This window comes from Leucoraja erinacea, chromosome 2 (genome assembly GCF_028641065.1).
Source record: "Leucoraja erinacea ecotype New England chromosome 2, Leri_hhj_1, whole genome shotgun sequence".
NCBI classification, from domain to species: domain Eukaryota; kingdom Metazoa; phylum Chordata; class Chondrichthyes; order Rajiformes; family Rajidae; genus Leucoraja; species Leucoraja erinaceus.
The window spans coordinates 20,021,940-20,040,961 of NC_073378.1; the positions used below are offsets into that span (position 1 = coordinate 20,021,940).

The 19,022-nt window shown below is 42.3% G+C and overlaps 1 protein-coding gene across 4 annotated transcripts in view; it reads right to left on the bottom strand.

Moving 5' to 3' along the window:
• Positions 1 to 19,022, bottom strand: part of armc3 (armadillo repeat containing 3) — a 77,325-nt gene that overhangs the window by 28,367 nt on the left and 29,936 nt on the right. For 3 of the 4 annotated variants that reach the window (XM_055652483.1, XM_055652476.1, XM_055652467.1), the window contains 5 exons: positions 12,240 to 12,392; positions 12,017 to 12,122; positions 7,859 to 8,108; positions 3,759 to 3,895; positions 620 to 788 (listed from right to left, as the gene is read on the bottom strand). In XM_055652483.1, coding sequence (XP_055508458.1) covers positions 620 to 788; positions 3,759 to 3,895; positions 7,859 to 8,108; positions 12,017 to 12,122; positions 12,240 to 12,392 — 815 coding nt within the window. The remainder of the gene's footprint in view (positions 1 to 619; positions 789 to 3,758; positions 3,896 to 7,858; positions 8,109 to 12,016; positions 12,123 to 12,239; positions 12,393 to 19,022) is intronic. The other variant, XM_055652489.1, reaches the window with a different exon arrangement.

Sequence of the window (19,022 nt, forward strand, 5' to 3'; positions counted from 1 at the left end):
GGTCCTTTCCCAGGAATCAATCTGGTGCGTCTCTGCACTCCCTTACCAGCTGCAGTACCAAAACTGTACCAAAACAGGTTCAAGACCCTGTACAACTGCAGTAGAACTTTACTCCATCCTTTTGAAGAAAGCTAACATATGATTCGCTGAAAGCTGACCATTGGTCAGAGCAAAGTGTCAGTCCCTCTGAACATTAGTTGGCCTTCCAGCTGATTGTCATTAATGCAGCAGCATGGCATTTTCAACAAGTGGTGGTCCCTTTTACATTCAATGGCTTTACCACAATCTGTGCGTACCATTTACCAGCTGCAGTAACCACCAAAACTTCACAAACTCAAACTTTACCATTTTGAAGGATGAGCACTGAAGGTCAAAGTGATGTCCCCTCAAGTTGCCTTCCAAGTCATTAATGCAGCAGCAGGTCTAAGTGGTGGGTCATCATCATCATCTTTTCCAAACAATTAGGTGTGCTGAATAAATTGTGGCCTTTTAATAAAACCCCATTTCACATGAATGAGTAAATAAATTATACCCAGAGAATCCAGTTGCCTATTATTTATTTACGTGATTGTTAATTAGCCAAAAGTGAGATGGATATACAAGGTAATATATTTTTTACCCGACCAGGATCATAGAAACCATCCCCAATGAGGTCGTTCGATGACAAGTATCCATTTAGAATATATTTGAGAGATGCATTATGGTCAAGCAATCTGCTCACAGCAACTTCACTAAAATTATTCCGGCGACTTGAAGACTGATTTATTTCTTGCAGAAATTCCAGTGCCCTGTAGAATAAAAGTAATGTTATAGCCACTCGCAAGAATATATAAAATACATATATAAAATACTGATTATGAAGGCTGTCTCTACTGATTGTATCTGATATTCGCCCTAATTTAAAATATAGCAGGTTTATCCGATTAAAATTAAAAATTTCAAGTACAATAAATAGCAACTCTAGAGATACAGAATAACTCAGTAAATAATTTTCACACAGAGAGTGGTGAATCTCTGAAACTCTCTGCCACAGAAGGTAGTTGAGGCCAGTTCATTGGCTATATTTAAGAGGGAGTTAGATGTGGCCCTCATGGCTAAAGGGATTGGGGGGTATGGAGAGAAGGCAGGTACAGGATACTGAGTTGGATGATCAGCCATGATCATATTGAATGGCGGTGCAGGCTCGAAGGGCCGAATGGCCTACTCCTGCACCTATTTTCTATGTTTCTATGTTTCTAACTCACTGGGTTATACCCGTACATTGTGTTTTTTTAATGTTTTATCTGCAAACCAGCGTCTGCGGTTTCATGGTCTGCCTTTTACAAATCTATTCTGGCTCTTTTTGATTACTTCTTTTCCATGTGCCAGTTAATTTCTTATCCTGATTATTATTTCTAAAATGTTACCGACTGGCAACTTTAAAGTGTTGCTATCGCTGGTCAGTCGAGATAGGGCCCTAAACTGATGGCAGGCAGATATCAATAGTGTAAGACAGGACCTGATGGAAGAAGACTGGGAGCAATTGCTAGAGGGGTAACCAACACCCAAATGTCAGAGGCATTTAAAAGCACAATGGTAAGAGTTCAAAGTCAGCCTGCCCCAGTAGGAATAAGAAGCAAAGATGATTGGTTTGGGGAAGATGTAGAGTTAAGGAACTGCAGCCGGTTTACAAATTGCTGAAGTAACTCAGTGGGTCAGGCAGCATCTCTGAAGAACATGGGTAGGTGATATTTCGGGCCAAGACCCTTCTTCAGTTTGATTGAGGCGTGGGGGAAGTAAGCTGGAAGAGAGAAGGGCAAGGACAAAGTCTGACAGATAATAGATGGATACAGGTGAGGGAACAGGAAGGCGAATGGGAGAGGAAAAGTAGGTGCAAGTCCAGGTGGGGCATGGTGGGGGGATGTGGGAGAGGGGTGGACAGTTTGTAGTTAACTTGAATTGGAGAATTGAATGTTCTTACCGTTGGATTGTACGCTACCCAACCATAGTGTGAGGTGCTGTTCCTCCAGTTTACGTGTGACCTCACTCTGGCACAGGAGGAAGCCCAGGATAGAGAGGTCAGTATGAGAATGGCAAGGAGAATTAAAGTGTTTAGCAACAGGGGGATTATGTAGGTCCAGGCGGACTGAGCGAAGGTGTTCAGAGAAACGATTGCCCAGTCTACACTTGGTCTCGCCGATGCACGATTCCACATTTTGAACAACGGATACAGTAGATGTGGTTGGAGCAGGTTCAAGTGAACCTCTGCCTAACCTGAAAGGACCGTAGGGGTCCCTGGACAGAGTCGAGGGAGGAGGTATAGGGGCAGGTGTTGGGTCTCCTGCGGTTGCAGGAGAAGATACCCGGGGAGAGGGTGGTTTGTGTGGGAAGGGAATGAGTTAACCAGGGAGTTGCGGAGGGAACGGTCTATGTGGAAGGTGGAAAGAAGTGGACGATGGGAAGATGTGACTAATGGTGGGACCTCGTTGGAGGTAGCGAAAATGTCGGAGGATTATGTGTTGTATGCGACAGCTGATGGGGTGAAAGATAAGGATGAGGGGGTGGGTCTGTCCCTGTTACGACTAGGGGGAGGGGGAGCAAGGGAGTTCCATGTAATGGAATGCTAGGAAGCAGAAAGAGCAGGAAACTCAGTTTTTACAGGTGGCTTAAACCTCACGTCTGTGGAAAAAGAGTCTGCATGTACTAGTGCATGAGTGCGCGGCGAGCAACAGTGCTCAGTTTTCAAAAAGCAGATGAATGCACCAAAAATAGTTATACTGCAGCAAAACGATGAGCTACACCACACAAACATTCCAATGTAGTCATTTCCAATCAGATGTTTAGGCTTTTAACTTGTAAAAATTAGGTGCAGAGACACACGACAAGGACTCAAAATTTGGAACAATCTCAATGATATCAAGGCATTCCACTCACGGTGTGATGAGACGACGCCCTGAGATGGTGTGAGGTTCCTAAGAAGACTACACTGGTGGAGAACTTGTTTCTTTCCTCATTGTGAGGATGGAAAGTCAATGAAAGATTCATATAGTCAGGCCCCAGCAACAATTTACATAATAGCCTTGCCAGAGGCTTGAGAGCTGACAGTGCAACACATGTTTTGTTTGAAAAATGTAGCTCATGGTTACCAAAAACAATGAAAGGAAACAAGAGGCAAATTATTTTAAATATTTTGAAAAATTTGCAATCAGTTTTCAATCATACATATATTTTATCACTGATAGTATAATTTACAATTATTGGAGTTGATTATGATGGTGATGAACAACACCCAGTGAATAATATAATACATTTAATATGGTAATTACAGTACATCCCATATTGCATGTGTTGCTACTCTTTGTTAATAATAATTATGTGCATTAATTCCACATGTATGTAGTTCCAGTAAAATAAATTAAATTGAAGCTGTTTTATAATACTTAGTACAGGATAATAGTGCACAGCCTTTTGCAAAAACACACAAACATTTATTCCACTCAGAGATTATTTTTAATGACTATCTGTTGCAGTAATTTGTAATTAGTGGAAGCCATGAAAAGCTATTAAAATGCTGTTTCCTCACAGTAATGTGCAAAAATCAATAAAAGACATTGAAAGGGTAAATGTAATCTAGGTTTTATCTACTGTTTTACATTATAGTTGATTTATTACAGTTTAATAAATGACCAAGGATATTTGAAATCTGGGAGTCATTTGCATCATTTTTTAATCATTTCTGAATATCTAAAAATAAGTCGTTTATTGATCTCGATACATACCCGAGTCTACAAAGTTCATGTGTTGTTGGCTCATCTTTCCCGCAGACAAGAACAGCCCAACAAGCATTGCGTCTCACTTCATTATTATCCGAATGTAATAGTTCAACAAGTGGTTCCAATCCACCAGCATTTCTCAGCTGTGGGAACAAACTCAATAATGCATCATTTCAATCTAATAGTCCTTTGTCTCCCATAAATATCAGTTTAAATTACCACATAGCTAGAAAATAACAAACACTAGTCGACTCTCAATGAAAGTTTAGACCTTAGGCAGCTGATACTCAAAGGATATTGACTTCTACCCAATCCTGTTCCAAATCTAAAGAGAGACAAATTCATAGTCTTGTGATAAGACTTTTTAGAAATTGATTTTATTGCTCTGTAGGGGGCGCTGCTCTGGCAGCAGCCATGTCAGCAGCGTGTCAGTTTTTTCAACCTTTTTTTAGTATGTTTTAAAGTTTGTATTTAATGTTCCTTTGTGTGTTTTGTGTGGGGGGTGGTGTGGGGGGGTAAGGGGGAAACCGCTTTGGTCGCCTCCTCCATGGAGAGGCGAGTTTTTCCAGATCGCCTCCCCCGTGGCCTAACATCAAGGATCGGCGCGGCCTTTCCCGGAGACACGCCCGGGGCTTCAGCGGCGGGCGCAGCGTGGACTCTCGTTGTGGAGAGGGTGAGCCCTCGCTGGGGCTCGCTGGAGGGGAGCACTCCGTTTCGCTGGCCCGAGGCTGCCGGCAGCCTGAAGCCGCAGTCTGCAGAGTTCCAGCTGGCGTGGCGTCTACAGCCCGGGATCCCTCGTGGGGGACCCGGGGGAAGAAGAAGCCATCACTGCCGGCCCGCGGCCAACTTCTACCGCGGGTCCGGCATGGACTCACCATCACCCCTGGAGGGGAGCTTCGACCGCCGGCCCTGTAGTCTACGGTGCTTCTGGCTGCGGCGGAGTCTTTAAATCTCGACCGATCGGCCTACACCATCTTAAAGCCGCGGTCTCTGGTGAGGAAGAGCCGATCCTGGACTGACTCTGGACTCTGGTCCTGTCCACGGGGGGGAAATGGAGGAGGACTGGCCAAATTTTGTGCCTTCCACCACAGTGATGAATGCTGTGGTGGATGTTTGTGTTACAGTTTTATTGTGGTTGTGTGTTCTTTATTATTGTACTGATGCTGACAACACAAATTTCCACCGACCCTGGTTGTGTGGCAATAAATTATATCTAATCTAATCTATTCCAAAAGACTCAAGCAAGGCCTTTACCAAGGGTCACGTGGTACGCTGAACTGGAACGTTTGATCATATGGAATCCAGGGTGAGCTAGACAGTTGAATACAAAATTGGCTTGGTGATAGAAGTGAGGAGGTGGTGATGGAGAGTTGCTAGTTAGGGTGGTGGCCTGTGACCTGTGGTGTGCCGCAGGGATTTGTGCTGGCTCCATTACTGTTTGTCATCTATATTGGATGAGAATGCAGTGGGCATGTTTTGTGGATGACACCAAAATCAGTGGTACAGTGGCCAGTGAAGGAGGGTATCTAAGATTACAACAGGATCTAGATCAATCAGTAAAACTGCATCTACCTTTGTAGTTTCCTGAAGCAATGCTTTTGGTTACCTTCCTAATATTATGGGAAACTTCAAAAACATTAGATATCTATCCACTTGGTTATCTTATTGTGCAACAATAATTGGAAGAAAACAAAATATTTTACAATGGAAATAAATCAGGTACCAGCAGCAACAAAAATGTCATATCAAGGATTATCCCTAAAGATAAAGCAATATCCAATAGCTTAATTTAGTTATTAAAAAAAAAATAAAGCCAATGAACCACCTCAAATGCTTAAGTTGCTCAAATAACATCAGTATCTAACAAGATGTGATGACCAACAGCATAGGTTAAACATTTCTTAGCTTTTCTTCCTTTTGCAGTTAGTGCCATGCATGCACGATTACAATGACTGTAGACAATAGACAATAGGTGCAGGATGAGGCCATTTGGCCCTTCGATGTGATCATGGCTGATCATCCACAATCAGTACCCCGTTCCTGCCTTCTCCCCATATCCCCTGACACCGTTATCTTTAAGAGCCATATCTAGCTCTCTTGAAAGTATGCAGAGAACCGGCATCCACCGCCCTCCGAGGCAGAGAATTCCACAGACTCACAACTCTCTGTGTGAAAAAGTGTTTCCTCATCATTCTAAATGCCATACCCCTTATTCTTAAACTGTGGCCCCTGGTTCTGGACTCCCCCCAACATCGGGAACATGTTTCCTGTCTCTAGCGTGTCCAAATCCTTAATAATCTTATATGTTTCAATAAGATCCCCTCTCATCTTTCTAAATTCCACAGTATACAAGCCCAGCCGCTCCATTCTCTCAGCATACGACTGTCCCGCCATCCCGGGAATTAACCTTGTAAACCTACGCTGCATTCCCTCAATAGCAAGAATGTCCCTCCTCAAATGAGGGGACCAAAACTGCACACAATACACCAGGCGTGGTCTCACTAGGACCCTGTACAACTGCAAAAGGACCTCTTTGCTCCTATACTCAACTCCTCTTGTTATGAAGGCCAACATGCCATTTGCTTTCTTCACTGCCTGCTGTTACCTGCTTGCTTACTTTCATTGACTGATGTACAAAGACCCCCAGATCCCGTTGTACTCTCCCTTTTCCCAGCTTGACACCATTTAGATAATAATCTTCCTTCCTGTTTTTACTACCAAAGTGGATAACTTCACATTTATCCACATTAAACTGCATCTGCCATGCATCTGCCCACTCACCCAACCTACCCAAGTCACCCTGCATTCTCATAGCATCCTCATCACAGTTCACACTGCCACCCAGCTTTGTTTCATCTGCAAATTTGCTAATGTTACTTTGAATCCCTTCATCTAAATCATTGATGTATATTGTAAATAGCTGCGGTCCCAGCACCGAGACTTGCGGTACCCCACTCGTCACTGCCTGCCATTCTGAAAGGAACCCGTTAATCCCTACTCTGTGTTTCCTGTCTGCCAACCAATTTTCTATCCATGTCAGCACTCTACCCCCAATACCATGTGCCCTAATTTTGCCCACTAATCTCCTATGTGGGACTTTATCAAATGCTTTCTGAAAGTCCAGGTACACTACATCCACTGGCTCTCCCTTGTCCATTTTCCTAGTTACATCCTCAAAAAACCTCCAGAAGATTAGTTAAGCATGATTTCCCCTTTGTAAATCCATGCTGACTCAAACCAATCCTGTCACTGCTATCCAAATGTGCTGTTATTTCGTCTTTTATGATTGACTCCAGCATCTTCCCCACCACCGATGTCAGGCTAACTGGTCTATAATTCCCTGTTTTCTTTCTCCCGCCTTTCTTAAAAAGGTGGATATCATTAGCTACCCTCCAATCCACAGGAACTGATCCTGAATCCAAAGAACATTGGAAAATGATCACCAATGTGTCCACGAATGCTCATGCTTTCTATAATTCATCCACTAAATTTGTCTGTTGTGACAAAACTGAAGCATTTTGTTTGCTTTATGTATCACATTCTTCATGTTGGTTACACGACAGAGTTAATATTACATTTAAGTTAGACACAAAAAGCTGGAGTAACTCAGTGGGTCAGGCAGCACTTTGGAGACCCTTCTTCAAATTGAGAGTCAGGGGAGAGGGAAATGAGAGATGTGAAAAGGTACATAGAACAACTGCCATTCAAGGTATGCAAAAGGATAAATCAATAGATAATAGTACCCCATTTCTGCCTTCTCCCCATATCCCCTGACTCCGGCATCTTTAAGGAAGACAAAAATGCTGGAGAAACTCAGCAAGTGAGGCAGCATCTATGGAACAAAGGAAATAGGCGACATTTTGTTGTTCGGCACGGACTTGTAGGGCCGAGATGCCCTGTTTCCGTGCTGTAATTGGTATATGGTTATATGGTTATATTTCGGGTCGAGACCCTTCTTCAGACAGCTATCTTTAAGTCAGCACTTTAAAAATCAACGCCAGCAACGATGATGAAGGAAAGGTGGCGCCACATTGATCCATTGTTACGTTTATTTTTATAAGTACATTTAACACAATGCTATCACTATTTAGAATCTCACAGCTTACCTCTGTTCTTCCATTCACGTCACATGCCAGTGAAGCCACAACGAGTGCAGCCTTGCTCTGCACTAGGGTATTGTTTGACCTCAGTGGTTCCACAATCATTGTCATGGCCCCATGACTCAGAATACTGTCACGTATATGTTCCTGTAGAGCTAGATTAGTAATTGTAGTGGCAGCACTGGCAACAATAGTATCGTTTGAATCATGCAGTGATTTCACCAATGGCTCCACTCCTTTGGTGTCAAAAACGGCACTGTACAAATAAAATACATATCACAATCAAGCTTTTCTTTTTATGCATTGTCATAATTAAACAGGTACAGCTTGGAAGAAATGGTTTCATCTGAAGATAGACACAAAAAGCTGGAGTAACTCAGCGGGTCACACAGCATCTCTGGAGAATAGGAATAGGTTCAGTCTGAAGAAAAGTCTCGACCCGACACGTCACCTATTCCTTTTCTCTAAGGATGCTGTCTGACCCACTGAGTTACTCCAGCTTTTTGAGTCCATCATCGGAAGATAAACAGTTATTGTTTCAGCTTAAAGACCTGATGAAGGGTCTTCAATCTGAAAGACGGGCTTTATTTATCTTCCTACAGATACAGTCTGACTTGCTGAGCATTTCTACTATTTTCTGTTCCTGCTTTAGATTTCTAGCATCTGCAGTTTTTTGTTTTGCATGTCAATGTTCTGATAAAAGGCCATTTACTTGAAACACTGACTTTATTTTTCCCTTCATAAATGCTGCCTAATTCTGACAGTTTTTGTTTTATCCCATATAAGTGAATGGGCATGACTAAGACGTATGAAAAAAATGGTCTATTCCAAGCACTGTCACAGAGGGAGAAAGGGAAAAAGATTTCCCCACTCCCCTGACATCAGTCTGATGAAGGATCTCTTCCCGAAACATCACCCATTCCTTCTCTCCAAAGATGCTGCATGACCCGCTGAGTTACTCCAGCATTTTATGTCCACCAATGATTTGGGGAACTGCTCAAAGCTTCCTTGATGAAATGCAACATTCTCACTGACTCATAGAAACCTTGGCTTTGCCACTCAAAATGGAGAAAGATTCATCAGGGTGATATAGATAGTTATGCACTGGGTACACAAATGTAAGCTATGTAAGGAGCAGACCACTTCACTTCTTCAGATCACTACCCGTCTACCTGCTACATCAGCCGTCACTTGCCATCTGTGAAAAGGTCTAGCAGCTCCCATATTGGCCTCATTAGCCTGCACAGAACCCACAAAAATATAATGAAAACCCATCATTGCTGAATAAGATGATATACTCTATTTTGTCTGGGACTATCTCAGTGATCTGCATTGAGGCCTCAATTTTCAACCATTTTTTAAAAATTTAGGGAGTTAAACCCCTGCCTCACGGTGCGAGTCCACCCACGAGTGATCCCGAGTTTAAAACAAATCAAACTCGTGGTAATCACGTAGAATTAACCTAGCGGGAACGTCGGAACTCGTAACCGTGAGTTTAACGTAGTGACCCGTGCGACAATCAACTGCCACGGATACAAATAATGTCATACACAAGAAAGGGCAGATGCTGGTTGACAAAAAGTGAACACACAGTGCTGGAGTAACACAAAGACGCAGCAGAATTTTGGAAACGTCATCCTGTCACCCATTCCTTCTCTCCAGAGATGCTGCCTGTCCCGCTGAGTTAAAGAGTGCCCACGGTAGACTCACGAGTCACTACGGTAAACTCACGGGCTACTACGTTCTTACAACGAGGTTAAAAGTTAAACATTTTTATTTCAAGAGTAAATTTGACTCATGGAAATCTTTCACCATGTTGAAAGATTTTCACGAGTTAACAAGTTTCCCCGAGTACCTGCCGTTAGCATTACGAGTTCCGACATTCCCGCTACGTTAATTCTACGTTATTACCACAAGTTTGATTTGTTTTAAACTCAGGGTCACTGGTGGGTGGACTCGCACCATGAGACAGGGCTATTATGCATCCAAGTTTGCAGAGGTCACAAAACTAGGAGGGACAGCAGGTAGTAGAATGAAATCAGCCAAGTGAAGGTTACAGTAAATCAGATCAGCCATAATTTAGCTGAATAATGGAGCTGGCATGAGTTGCTCAAAGACCTGCTTGCAATGTAAACTTCCTCCACTTTACTTCGAGAACTCTGAAATCTCATAATGTTTTCTGGATGCTTATATTTTTAAGTAGCGATAAGTGCATTACAAAAGATTTTTGTGGTTGTAGAAGCTGAGCAATTGGCCTCGCAGTCAATTCAATTTCAGCAAAACACTGACCAGAAATACAAAATCTCACTTTTAATGGATAGAACACACCCCTATTCTCCCAAAGGTTTTGATAATGTGAACATATTGCCATTTGATGTCAGAGAAAAGTTTAGACTTTTTGAGGTTAAGATTTTGGAGTTCTGTTGAGCTGGCACAATTGACAATAGGTGCAGGAGTAGGAAATTCGGCCCTTCGAGCCAGCACCGCCATTCAATGGCTGATCATCCCCAATCAGTACCCCATTCCTGCCTTCTCCCCATATCCCCTATCTTTACGAGCCCTATCTAGCTCTCTCTTGAAAGCATCTAGGGAACCGGCCTCCACCACCCTACGAGGCTGAGAATTCCACAGACTCACAACTATCTGTGTGAAAAAGTGTTTCCTCCTCTCTGTTCTACATGTATATATGTATGTAGTCTGTTTTGTTGTGCTATTCTTATAACAAATGTAAAGCACTTTGGCCAACGAGAGTTGTTTTTTAAATGTGCTATATAAATAAATGTGACTTGACTTGACTAAATGGCTTATCCCTTATTCTTAAACTGTGGCCACTGTTTCTGGACTTCCCCAACATCGGGAACATGTTTCCTGCCTCTAGCGTGTCCAAACCCTTAACAATCTTATATGTTTCAATAAGATACCCTCTCATCCTTCTAAATTCCAGAGTATACAAGCCCAGCCATTTCATTCTCTCAGCATATGACAGTCCTACCATTCCGGGAATTAACCTTGTGAACCTACGCTGCACCCCCTCAATAGCAAGAATGTCCTTCCTCAAATTTGGAGACACAAGTATAGTAGATAACTATTTCTATCTGTTCATTGGTACAGCTACATACTCCATTCCAATATGCAGGCTGGAATCATCCACTTGTTAAACCTAGTATCTTTGGAAAGTGAGAGGCAACCTGATTGAGGCACAGAAGAGGGCCTTGACAGGATGTGTATGGAGAGGATATTTATTTTGGGAAGAGAATCAAGAATAAAGGTACACATGTGTTAATAAGAAGTTGCCTATTTTAAGATAGATATGATGTGATATTTTTTTCTCTCAGAACTCTCATGAACTCTCTTTTTTAACAGGCAGGAGAATCAGAGAAATGTACTATTTTCAGGCGGAGATACATGGATTTAAAAGATACCATGGGTCAGCGGGAATGTAGAGTTAAGTTTTCAATCAGATCAGCCATGGTCTTCTTGAATGATGGCGCAGGCTCGAAGGGGCAAGTGCCTCCTCCTGCTTTTAATGTCCATTCCCATCAGGACACATAGACAATTCCAATAGTTTACCAGCAGGTGGCAGAATGACACTCAAAGAAAAAAACACCTAACAAATGGAAATTTAATTAAAAAATTTGTTTCTACAGCATCAATTTTGAAAGACCAATAAAATACTCAAATTAACTTCCTTAAGCTTTAAAATATCAAAATAGCCTAAGAATTTCCCTGTTAAGTGAATAGATGTGTCATTTCCAGACTTTAATTTGTTCAATTTACAGAGAGAGTGATGTTCAAACCCTAACAAGTACCACAGATCCCCACCTTTATAAATTTCTATCTGGCAGTGTTTTCTGTCTCAGGAATTTCAGACCTTTGTCTATATTTGATGACAGTAAGATGACAGTAATTCACGCTAAACTTGAGTATTGAGTACAACTATAAGCCCAAGGCTACAATATAAATCTACCTTGTCAAAATACCGTTCAACCATTAAAATCAAACTGTGGTCTAATAAATGACAGGCATTCTTTTAAAAAAATGTTGCACCAAATGTGTGCTTCATTCATAACAGGGAGATTGTTGAAGAACATCTAAATTCACAGCAAACATTATTCGATAAATTGAGTGTCAAATAAGAATATCATTAATAATAAAACTGCTTACTCAATATTGTTGGAATTATCAGTTGTCAGATTTGCTACAGCTACATTAACAGCTTCTCTCAGTTCCTCATTGTCACTCATCAGCATTGGAACCAGGCGAAAAATACCTTTGGCAAACAATATTTTAGAAATCGAGTTAATCTGTGTACACATGTAGTTGACGACTTTATTATGCAAAGAAAAGCGAATTATCATTTGAATAATGTTATATCATTCATGTTTACCGTGGGCTCTGAAAGATTCTTTGCTAGCTTCATCTTCACACATGACTGATATGGCTTCAGCAGCTGCAGCTCTGATTTCATCATTGTTAACTCCCAAAAGTGACTCCAATGCTTTTTCCACACCCTCTTGATGTAAAATCTGCCTAATTTCACCTTATATCATTGAGACAAATCGATGCAAAATAAATTACAAAACAAAAATGCCTTCTATGGAAGAATTCTTTGTACAACTAATAACTGCAATAGCTGAGGAAATGTATGAAGAAAGCATCATTAATGAGCTACAGAAAGAATGTACATCTTTGAGAATCACATCTTCTTCGTTATCTAAAATACTTGCATTATTGTTAATTCACTACAGGGTACTTCCTGTACAAGCCTAACATGAGGGAATAACTTAATTAATTCCAATGATGCTGGGAGACAGCAACAGCCAATATTCTACCAGTTATCTACCACAAACATTTAAGTTTAGTTAACTCCAACTCATCTGAAGTTGTTGTACCCTTCACAAAAGATATATTGCATTGTCAACCACAGAATGATTTTATTGAATGATTCTAAATAAAATAAAATGTTCATATTACATAGGAATGAATACTAAATATTGCAAGTACTCAGAAGATGAGGCAGCATCTATGGGGCTGGGAACAGAGTTAATGATACAGGATGACAATCATCAGAACTAGAAAATGTTAGAAAATGAGCATGTTTTACTTGAGAGGAGCCTGGTGGAGAGAGCGAAGATTGTGATAGGGTAGAAACTTTTTAAAAATGACACAGATGTTGCTGGTGTGTTCCAAAGAAGGCTGTTACTTGCAAATAACATTGACTCTGTATTGTCCAGAATTTTATTTCAACCATTAAAATATTGTTGAAATAATTATACCAATGAGTCAGCCTCCACAATTCTCTAGATTTCAAAGATTCCCAATCATCTTGGAGTAGTTATGGACCGTAATTCTGTCCTCCCTCTTCTCCAAACCTTCTTAATCCCCCCCAAGAGAATATCTACACAGCATATATCCTATCAAGTCCTTTTTGAATCTTACTTCTTTCAATAATGTTCTTCAAAACTTCAGGATACATAGGTCTGCTTTGATCAATGTTTCCTCAAATGACAACCAAAAATTTGAATAATCTTTGATGCACCACCTCTAAGGCAGAATTATTCTTGCTGAAAGTAAGGGACCAAAACTTTATGCAATATCCAATCCAATCCAATCCAACTTTATTTGTTAAGCACTTTAAGACAACCAATGTTGACCAAAGTGCTGTACAGAAGAATAAACAAGACATCATAAACAGACAACATAACAGAACATAACATAACAGCTCACATATAGCACTCTCACCAAAAACCTCTACCTTACCAAATATATTTGGAAACTCAGTCACAGAGCATGGAAACAGGGCCTTCGGCCTAACCTGTCCACACTGACCATCATACCCCATCTTCATTAGTCCCACCTGTCTGCGCTTGGCCCATAACCCTCTAAACCTATCCTAATGTCTTATACAACTATAGCATGACCTCCCAACTATGATACTCAATACTCTGACTGACGTAGGCCAACAAAACATAAGGAACTATGCACCTGCACCCCTATATCCCATTCACAGTGTAGGTCCTGCCCTTGTTAGGCTACCCAGATTGTAACACCTTACATTTCTCTGTATTAAATTCCATCATCCAGCCCTCCTGCCCAACTGACTAAGATCCTGCTGCAATTTTTGACAACCATCTTCACTCTCTACAATACCACCAACTTTAGTGTCATCTGCAAAGCCGTGAATCATGTCTTGTACATTTTCATCCATATCATTGATATAGATGACAAAAAGTAATGGGCCCAGTAGCAAACCTTGAGGTACACCACAAGTAACAGGTCTCCAGTCTGAAAAGCAACCTTTACCACCACCGTCTGCTTCCTTCCATGAAGCCTTTTTTCTATCTAGTCAGCTTTCTCCTTAGATTCCATGCAATCTGACCTTCCAGAGCAGCCTACCATGTTGAACCTGGTCAAATGCCTTGCTGAAATGCATATATACGACTACAGCTCTGCCCTCATCAACCTTTTAGGTCCCATTTTCAAAAAACGCAATCAGATTTATGAGACACGATCTCCCATGTACAAAACTGTGCAGCTTATCCTTGTCTATCTAAATACATGTAAGTCTTATCTCACAGAATACTCTCAAGTTACTCCCTGGCCTGTAGTTCCCAGGCTTTTCCCTGCAGTCCTTCTTAAATAGAGGCACGGTGTTTGCCACTCTCCAGTCTTCGGGCACCTCACCCATATTTAATGTTCTCATAAATCTCAGTCAGGGCACCTGCAATTTCCTCGCTAGTTTCCCGTCATACCCTCAGATATTTCTGATCAGGATACTCAACCACATTCACTGGCTTTTCATTTCTACCCTGCCAGTTAATAGTAAGATTAAACGAGTACTTACCAGTATGAAGTTTGATCTGTATTTTATGAGGAGTTACGATGAGGGATTACGTGAAGACCCCAGCCCAGTGCGCAGGTGCGGCATACTTCGAAGCAGCGGTGTGAAATCACAGGATAGACACAATATTTGAAGTAAGATAGTAAAGATCATGAGACATCAGTTTATTAGTTTGATCTATATATTGAGGGTGTGAGCGGAGGGCACGTAATCCCTCATCGTAACTCCTCATAAAATACAGATCAAACTTCATACTGGTAAGTACTCATTTAATCTTACTATTTTACTTCGGAGTCACGTGAGTGATTCCGTGAAGACTTCAAAGGTCTGTGATTTCAAACCGTGTAACAGTTTTTATTTCACTCACTGCCGAAGTTTTTGAGGGAGGAAGTGTTATCGTAATCAACCAATGGATCTGCTTTCACAAGAAACAGAAAGGTATTTGTTAACAATAACAACATAAAGAGCTCCCCTGAGCTTAAATTAATATTGCAGTTTGTAATATTCTTTCTGCAATTAAATCAGGTTTATCAACGGTTTATAATAAAAAATGTTCTGAACGCCGTTCCCTTGACCATTCTGCCGTATTGAGAATGTGGTCAACCGGGATGTCCATTCGTTCAGCCGCTGATATCAATGCTGCCCTAGTGGAATGGGATTAAAATGTATTATTATCTATTCCGGCAGCTTTCAGTACCTGTTTGAGCCACCTTGGAGTGGTTTGGCTCGTACCCCGTCTTGGGGTTTCTGTGGTTGACCCATAGGCTTTCCTCTCCCTCTAAGATTGTGGGTTGTGTCTATATATTGTAGTAGATGGGTCACCACACTCAACCTGGACTCTGGTGGGTAGGCCCGGAATCCCACCAGTGAATTGGGCGTTCCTGGTCCATATAACCATATAACAATTGCAGCACGGAAAACACAGGCCATCTCGACCCTACTAGTCCGTGCCGAACTCATAATCTCGCCTAGTCCCATATACCTGCGAGTTAGGTTTTTACCAGACCAAGAATGATGAACGTGATGCATCTGGGGTAATCACCATGTTATCCAGTCTAGTTTTATGGAGTGACTGGACTCTGTGAGCGTATACAAGAGCCATAAGCATGAGCGTTTTTAACATAGATTGAGCAAGACTGAGGGATCTGGCTGGTGCCATTCCCTGAGATATGTCAATATCACACGCAATATCCCATGCATGGGTATACCTAGGTTTTGCTGCCCTGCTGTTTTTAGATAAGCAGACAAGGCGCTCCATGCTGTATTTACGGCACTGTAACTCCCCTTTTAATCATGGTGTAGATGTTCCAGGAACTCCAATACGTCAGTGGTTGAATAGTTTGGTATGTTGTCGCTGCGTCGTGGCAGTATTTTCCCATGCTCTTGGTGACTGTTCGCAGGGATGCCGACATGGTGGTAATGGTTCCTTTGGATAATCCCAGTCCCTGGTAAGGTCTATTCAAAACCTGCACCCAGGAGTTTGATGTTTTTATGGCATGGGTGGCTTATGCCTGATACTGGGTTGAGTCAGCAACCATGGTCCACTAGGGAAATCCATAGGTGACTCGCCCACCATGTCGTGATGAACTGGGTACCATGGCTGTGTAGGCCGGTCAGGCACGTTCAATATCTCGGAGACAGATTCCATCCGTATTGCGAAGTGCCCGACTGATGAGGCAGAAGGGAGGAAGGCAAAGCAGAAATTCCCCCTTCCAGCGTGTAGGCATCTATCGCTGCTGCCTCTGATCTGGTTCCTAAGTCACATACATAGGTTACTGGTGATTCCGTCTTGTGCAACCAAATTGATATCTGGCTTTCAAACTGCTTAATACCTTTAGCAGATATTTTGGGTTTGACATCTATTCAATGTTATCATAAATTTTTACCCGTGACGTGGTGTCTCCCACTGTGTTCTAGCTTCCTAGGAAATAGGCAGCTGATAGTTAAAATGTCTTTTGACACACCATTGCCAGATCTGTTTGACCAATTTGTTGCACAATAATGATTTTATGCTCCCCATATGGTTGATATAAGCCACCACCATAGTATTATCAATCCGTAACCACATATGTACGTGCTGCATTTGAAATGCATATGCTTTTTAGCCCAATAGGCGATCACCAATCCCAAGTAGTTGATGCCCGGTGTGTGTAGTAACGATGATTCTGAATTGGTCCATCTGTTACCTGTGCTGGATATGGAGTTTAGTTGCTCCCCAGCCTAAAGTACTGGCATCGGTTTTTAATAACCAAGTTGGGATTGGTGATGATAATAGGGCTGAAAACTATGCCAAATATATGTCTGCCCACCACTGTAATTGTGATATAGCTTCAGTGGGTACATTCATGATTTGATTATAGTGACCCAAGTACCTTGGCAAAGTAACAGTCATATGGATGGAATTGTTATTGAAGCCCAGATAATCCATGGTAGTTAACGGCTTCAATTCTGGTTTATCTGGGCGTGGGATGAACCTCAGTGCTTTAGGGAGCTGTTTCGTAGCTAGAACTGCTGCCACAGCTAATTCCTTTGTTTCCCCTAATATGAGGATATCATCCAATATATGCCATGATTATGCTTGTTTTCTTAATATTTTCATGGCTATTTTTAATATTTATAATAGTTTAGGGCTCAGGTTAGACCATTGGGAATGCTCTATACTCCCATAGTTGCCCTAACCGGGATATCCATTATCCAGGTAAAATGTTTTAGGTATCTACAATGATCCTAGTGTATGGGTATAAGATAGTTAGCATCTTCCATATCAATGCTCGCCATAAGGTATCCTTTGGAGATCAGATGTCTGGCAGTGACAAAAAACCCGTCTCCATCTTAAAGTGTATATACTCAACAGATTTATTTAGTGATATTAGATCAATGATGATGCTACATTCACCATCTTTTGTAGTTTTGGTGAATATATTCGATACAAATTCCAATGGTTCATGTTTACTCCCATGATCCGTTTAGTAATGAGCCTTTCTAGTTCAGCTTGACCTTCTCACTTCTCTTTCTTAGAGGGGGAAAATGCCCTTTGGGCGCATTGCTGAACTGGCGGTAATATGCCCAATTTGAATTCAAGTTTTTATCCACTAATACTGTTGAGTATATATTAGTTATTTGTGACAGCACCCCATGCTTTATCAACAAGTGTAATGCCCCCCCCCCCCCCCCCCCCCCGCAGTTAGTAGAACACCCTTATTTAGTGTAAACTGGGAGGAACCAGACTACCTACCTCCATGTTTATTGTTTTTTCATGAAGGCTTAGTTTTGCTGGTATGCTGGTGCTGTCGGTGGGGCGGCGCATTTTCCCACGGCTCCGCTCTGGGCCCCTGTCTAAAAAGAACTTTGGGGGTAATGTGAAGCGGTCGCCAGGCTTTCACCAGTCCTTGTTCGATATTTGCTGGTGGATGCCGAGGGGTGCTGCCAGCTGGGTGTTGGATGCGATGTCCTGCTCGTTCCATGGCCTGCCCTCATGAGGCGCACAGGTTTAGCTGCCTCTCTTCCCGCAGCAGCGGTTTGCATAGCCCCGTATATTTGGGGTTGCGGGCAGGTCTTATATGCACAAATGTCAGTCGAGTATCCCAAATTTGGGAACATCTTAGGCGTCAGCACACTCGTAGTGCAACGGGATAGTCTCATCCTGGGAGAACCACCTTGGTGATCATGGCGTCTCGCCTGCCAGGTGAGTATGATCCGTGGAAAAAAAAAAAAACGAGCAAAGGCGGTGACATCTTGACCCTCTGTTAGGAGCTTCAAAGTTCGCTGCTTTTAGCTCTTGTCTGCGAGTCTGCTGACCCAGCTGCCTGCGGATTTGCCTCTAGAAAGGCCTACTCCTGCAGGGCTTTGTTTGGGAAGATGGTCGCGTGGAGGAGCCATGTAGTGGCCCACGACACCCAGTAGCTCTTCCTGATCCTGCTCCCCTGGCATACTGCTGTTCTCGTCCGCCTGCCCAGCGTTTAAGCCAGCCCAGCCCTGGCCTCCTTAGCTAGCCTCAAAAGAGGGAGCAAAAGGGTGTGCTATAAATTGGAGGAGGCATAGCTCAAACTCCGTTGTTGCATCAATCCCTCGACAAGGGAGATGGCTAGTGCAATAGCACTGGGGTAGGAGTGTCAGCTCCCTTGGCATTCAGCCAGTGACCCCTCGTTTTCCCTGGAGGTTTTGAACTCCATGACCTCCTCTGGCTTGGGGAGACAGACATACTTATTTTTGCTGTCTCCAGCCTGTTCCAGTGTTGGAGGAAGTTGATTCCTGTAGAACCTGTAGTTTTGGTAAGGTTTTTGTCTTACCTGTAGTTAGAGGCTGCCTGCCGTTTTTCAGGCGGCATTG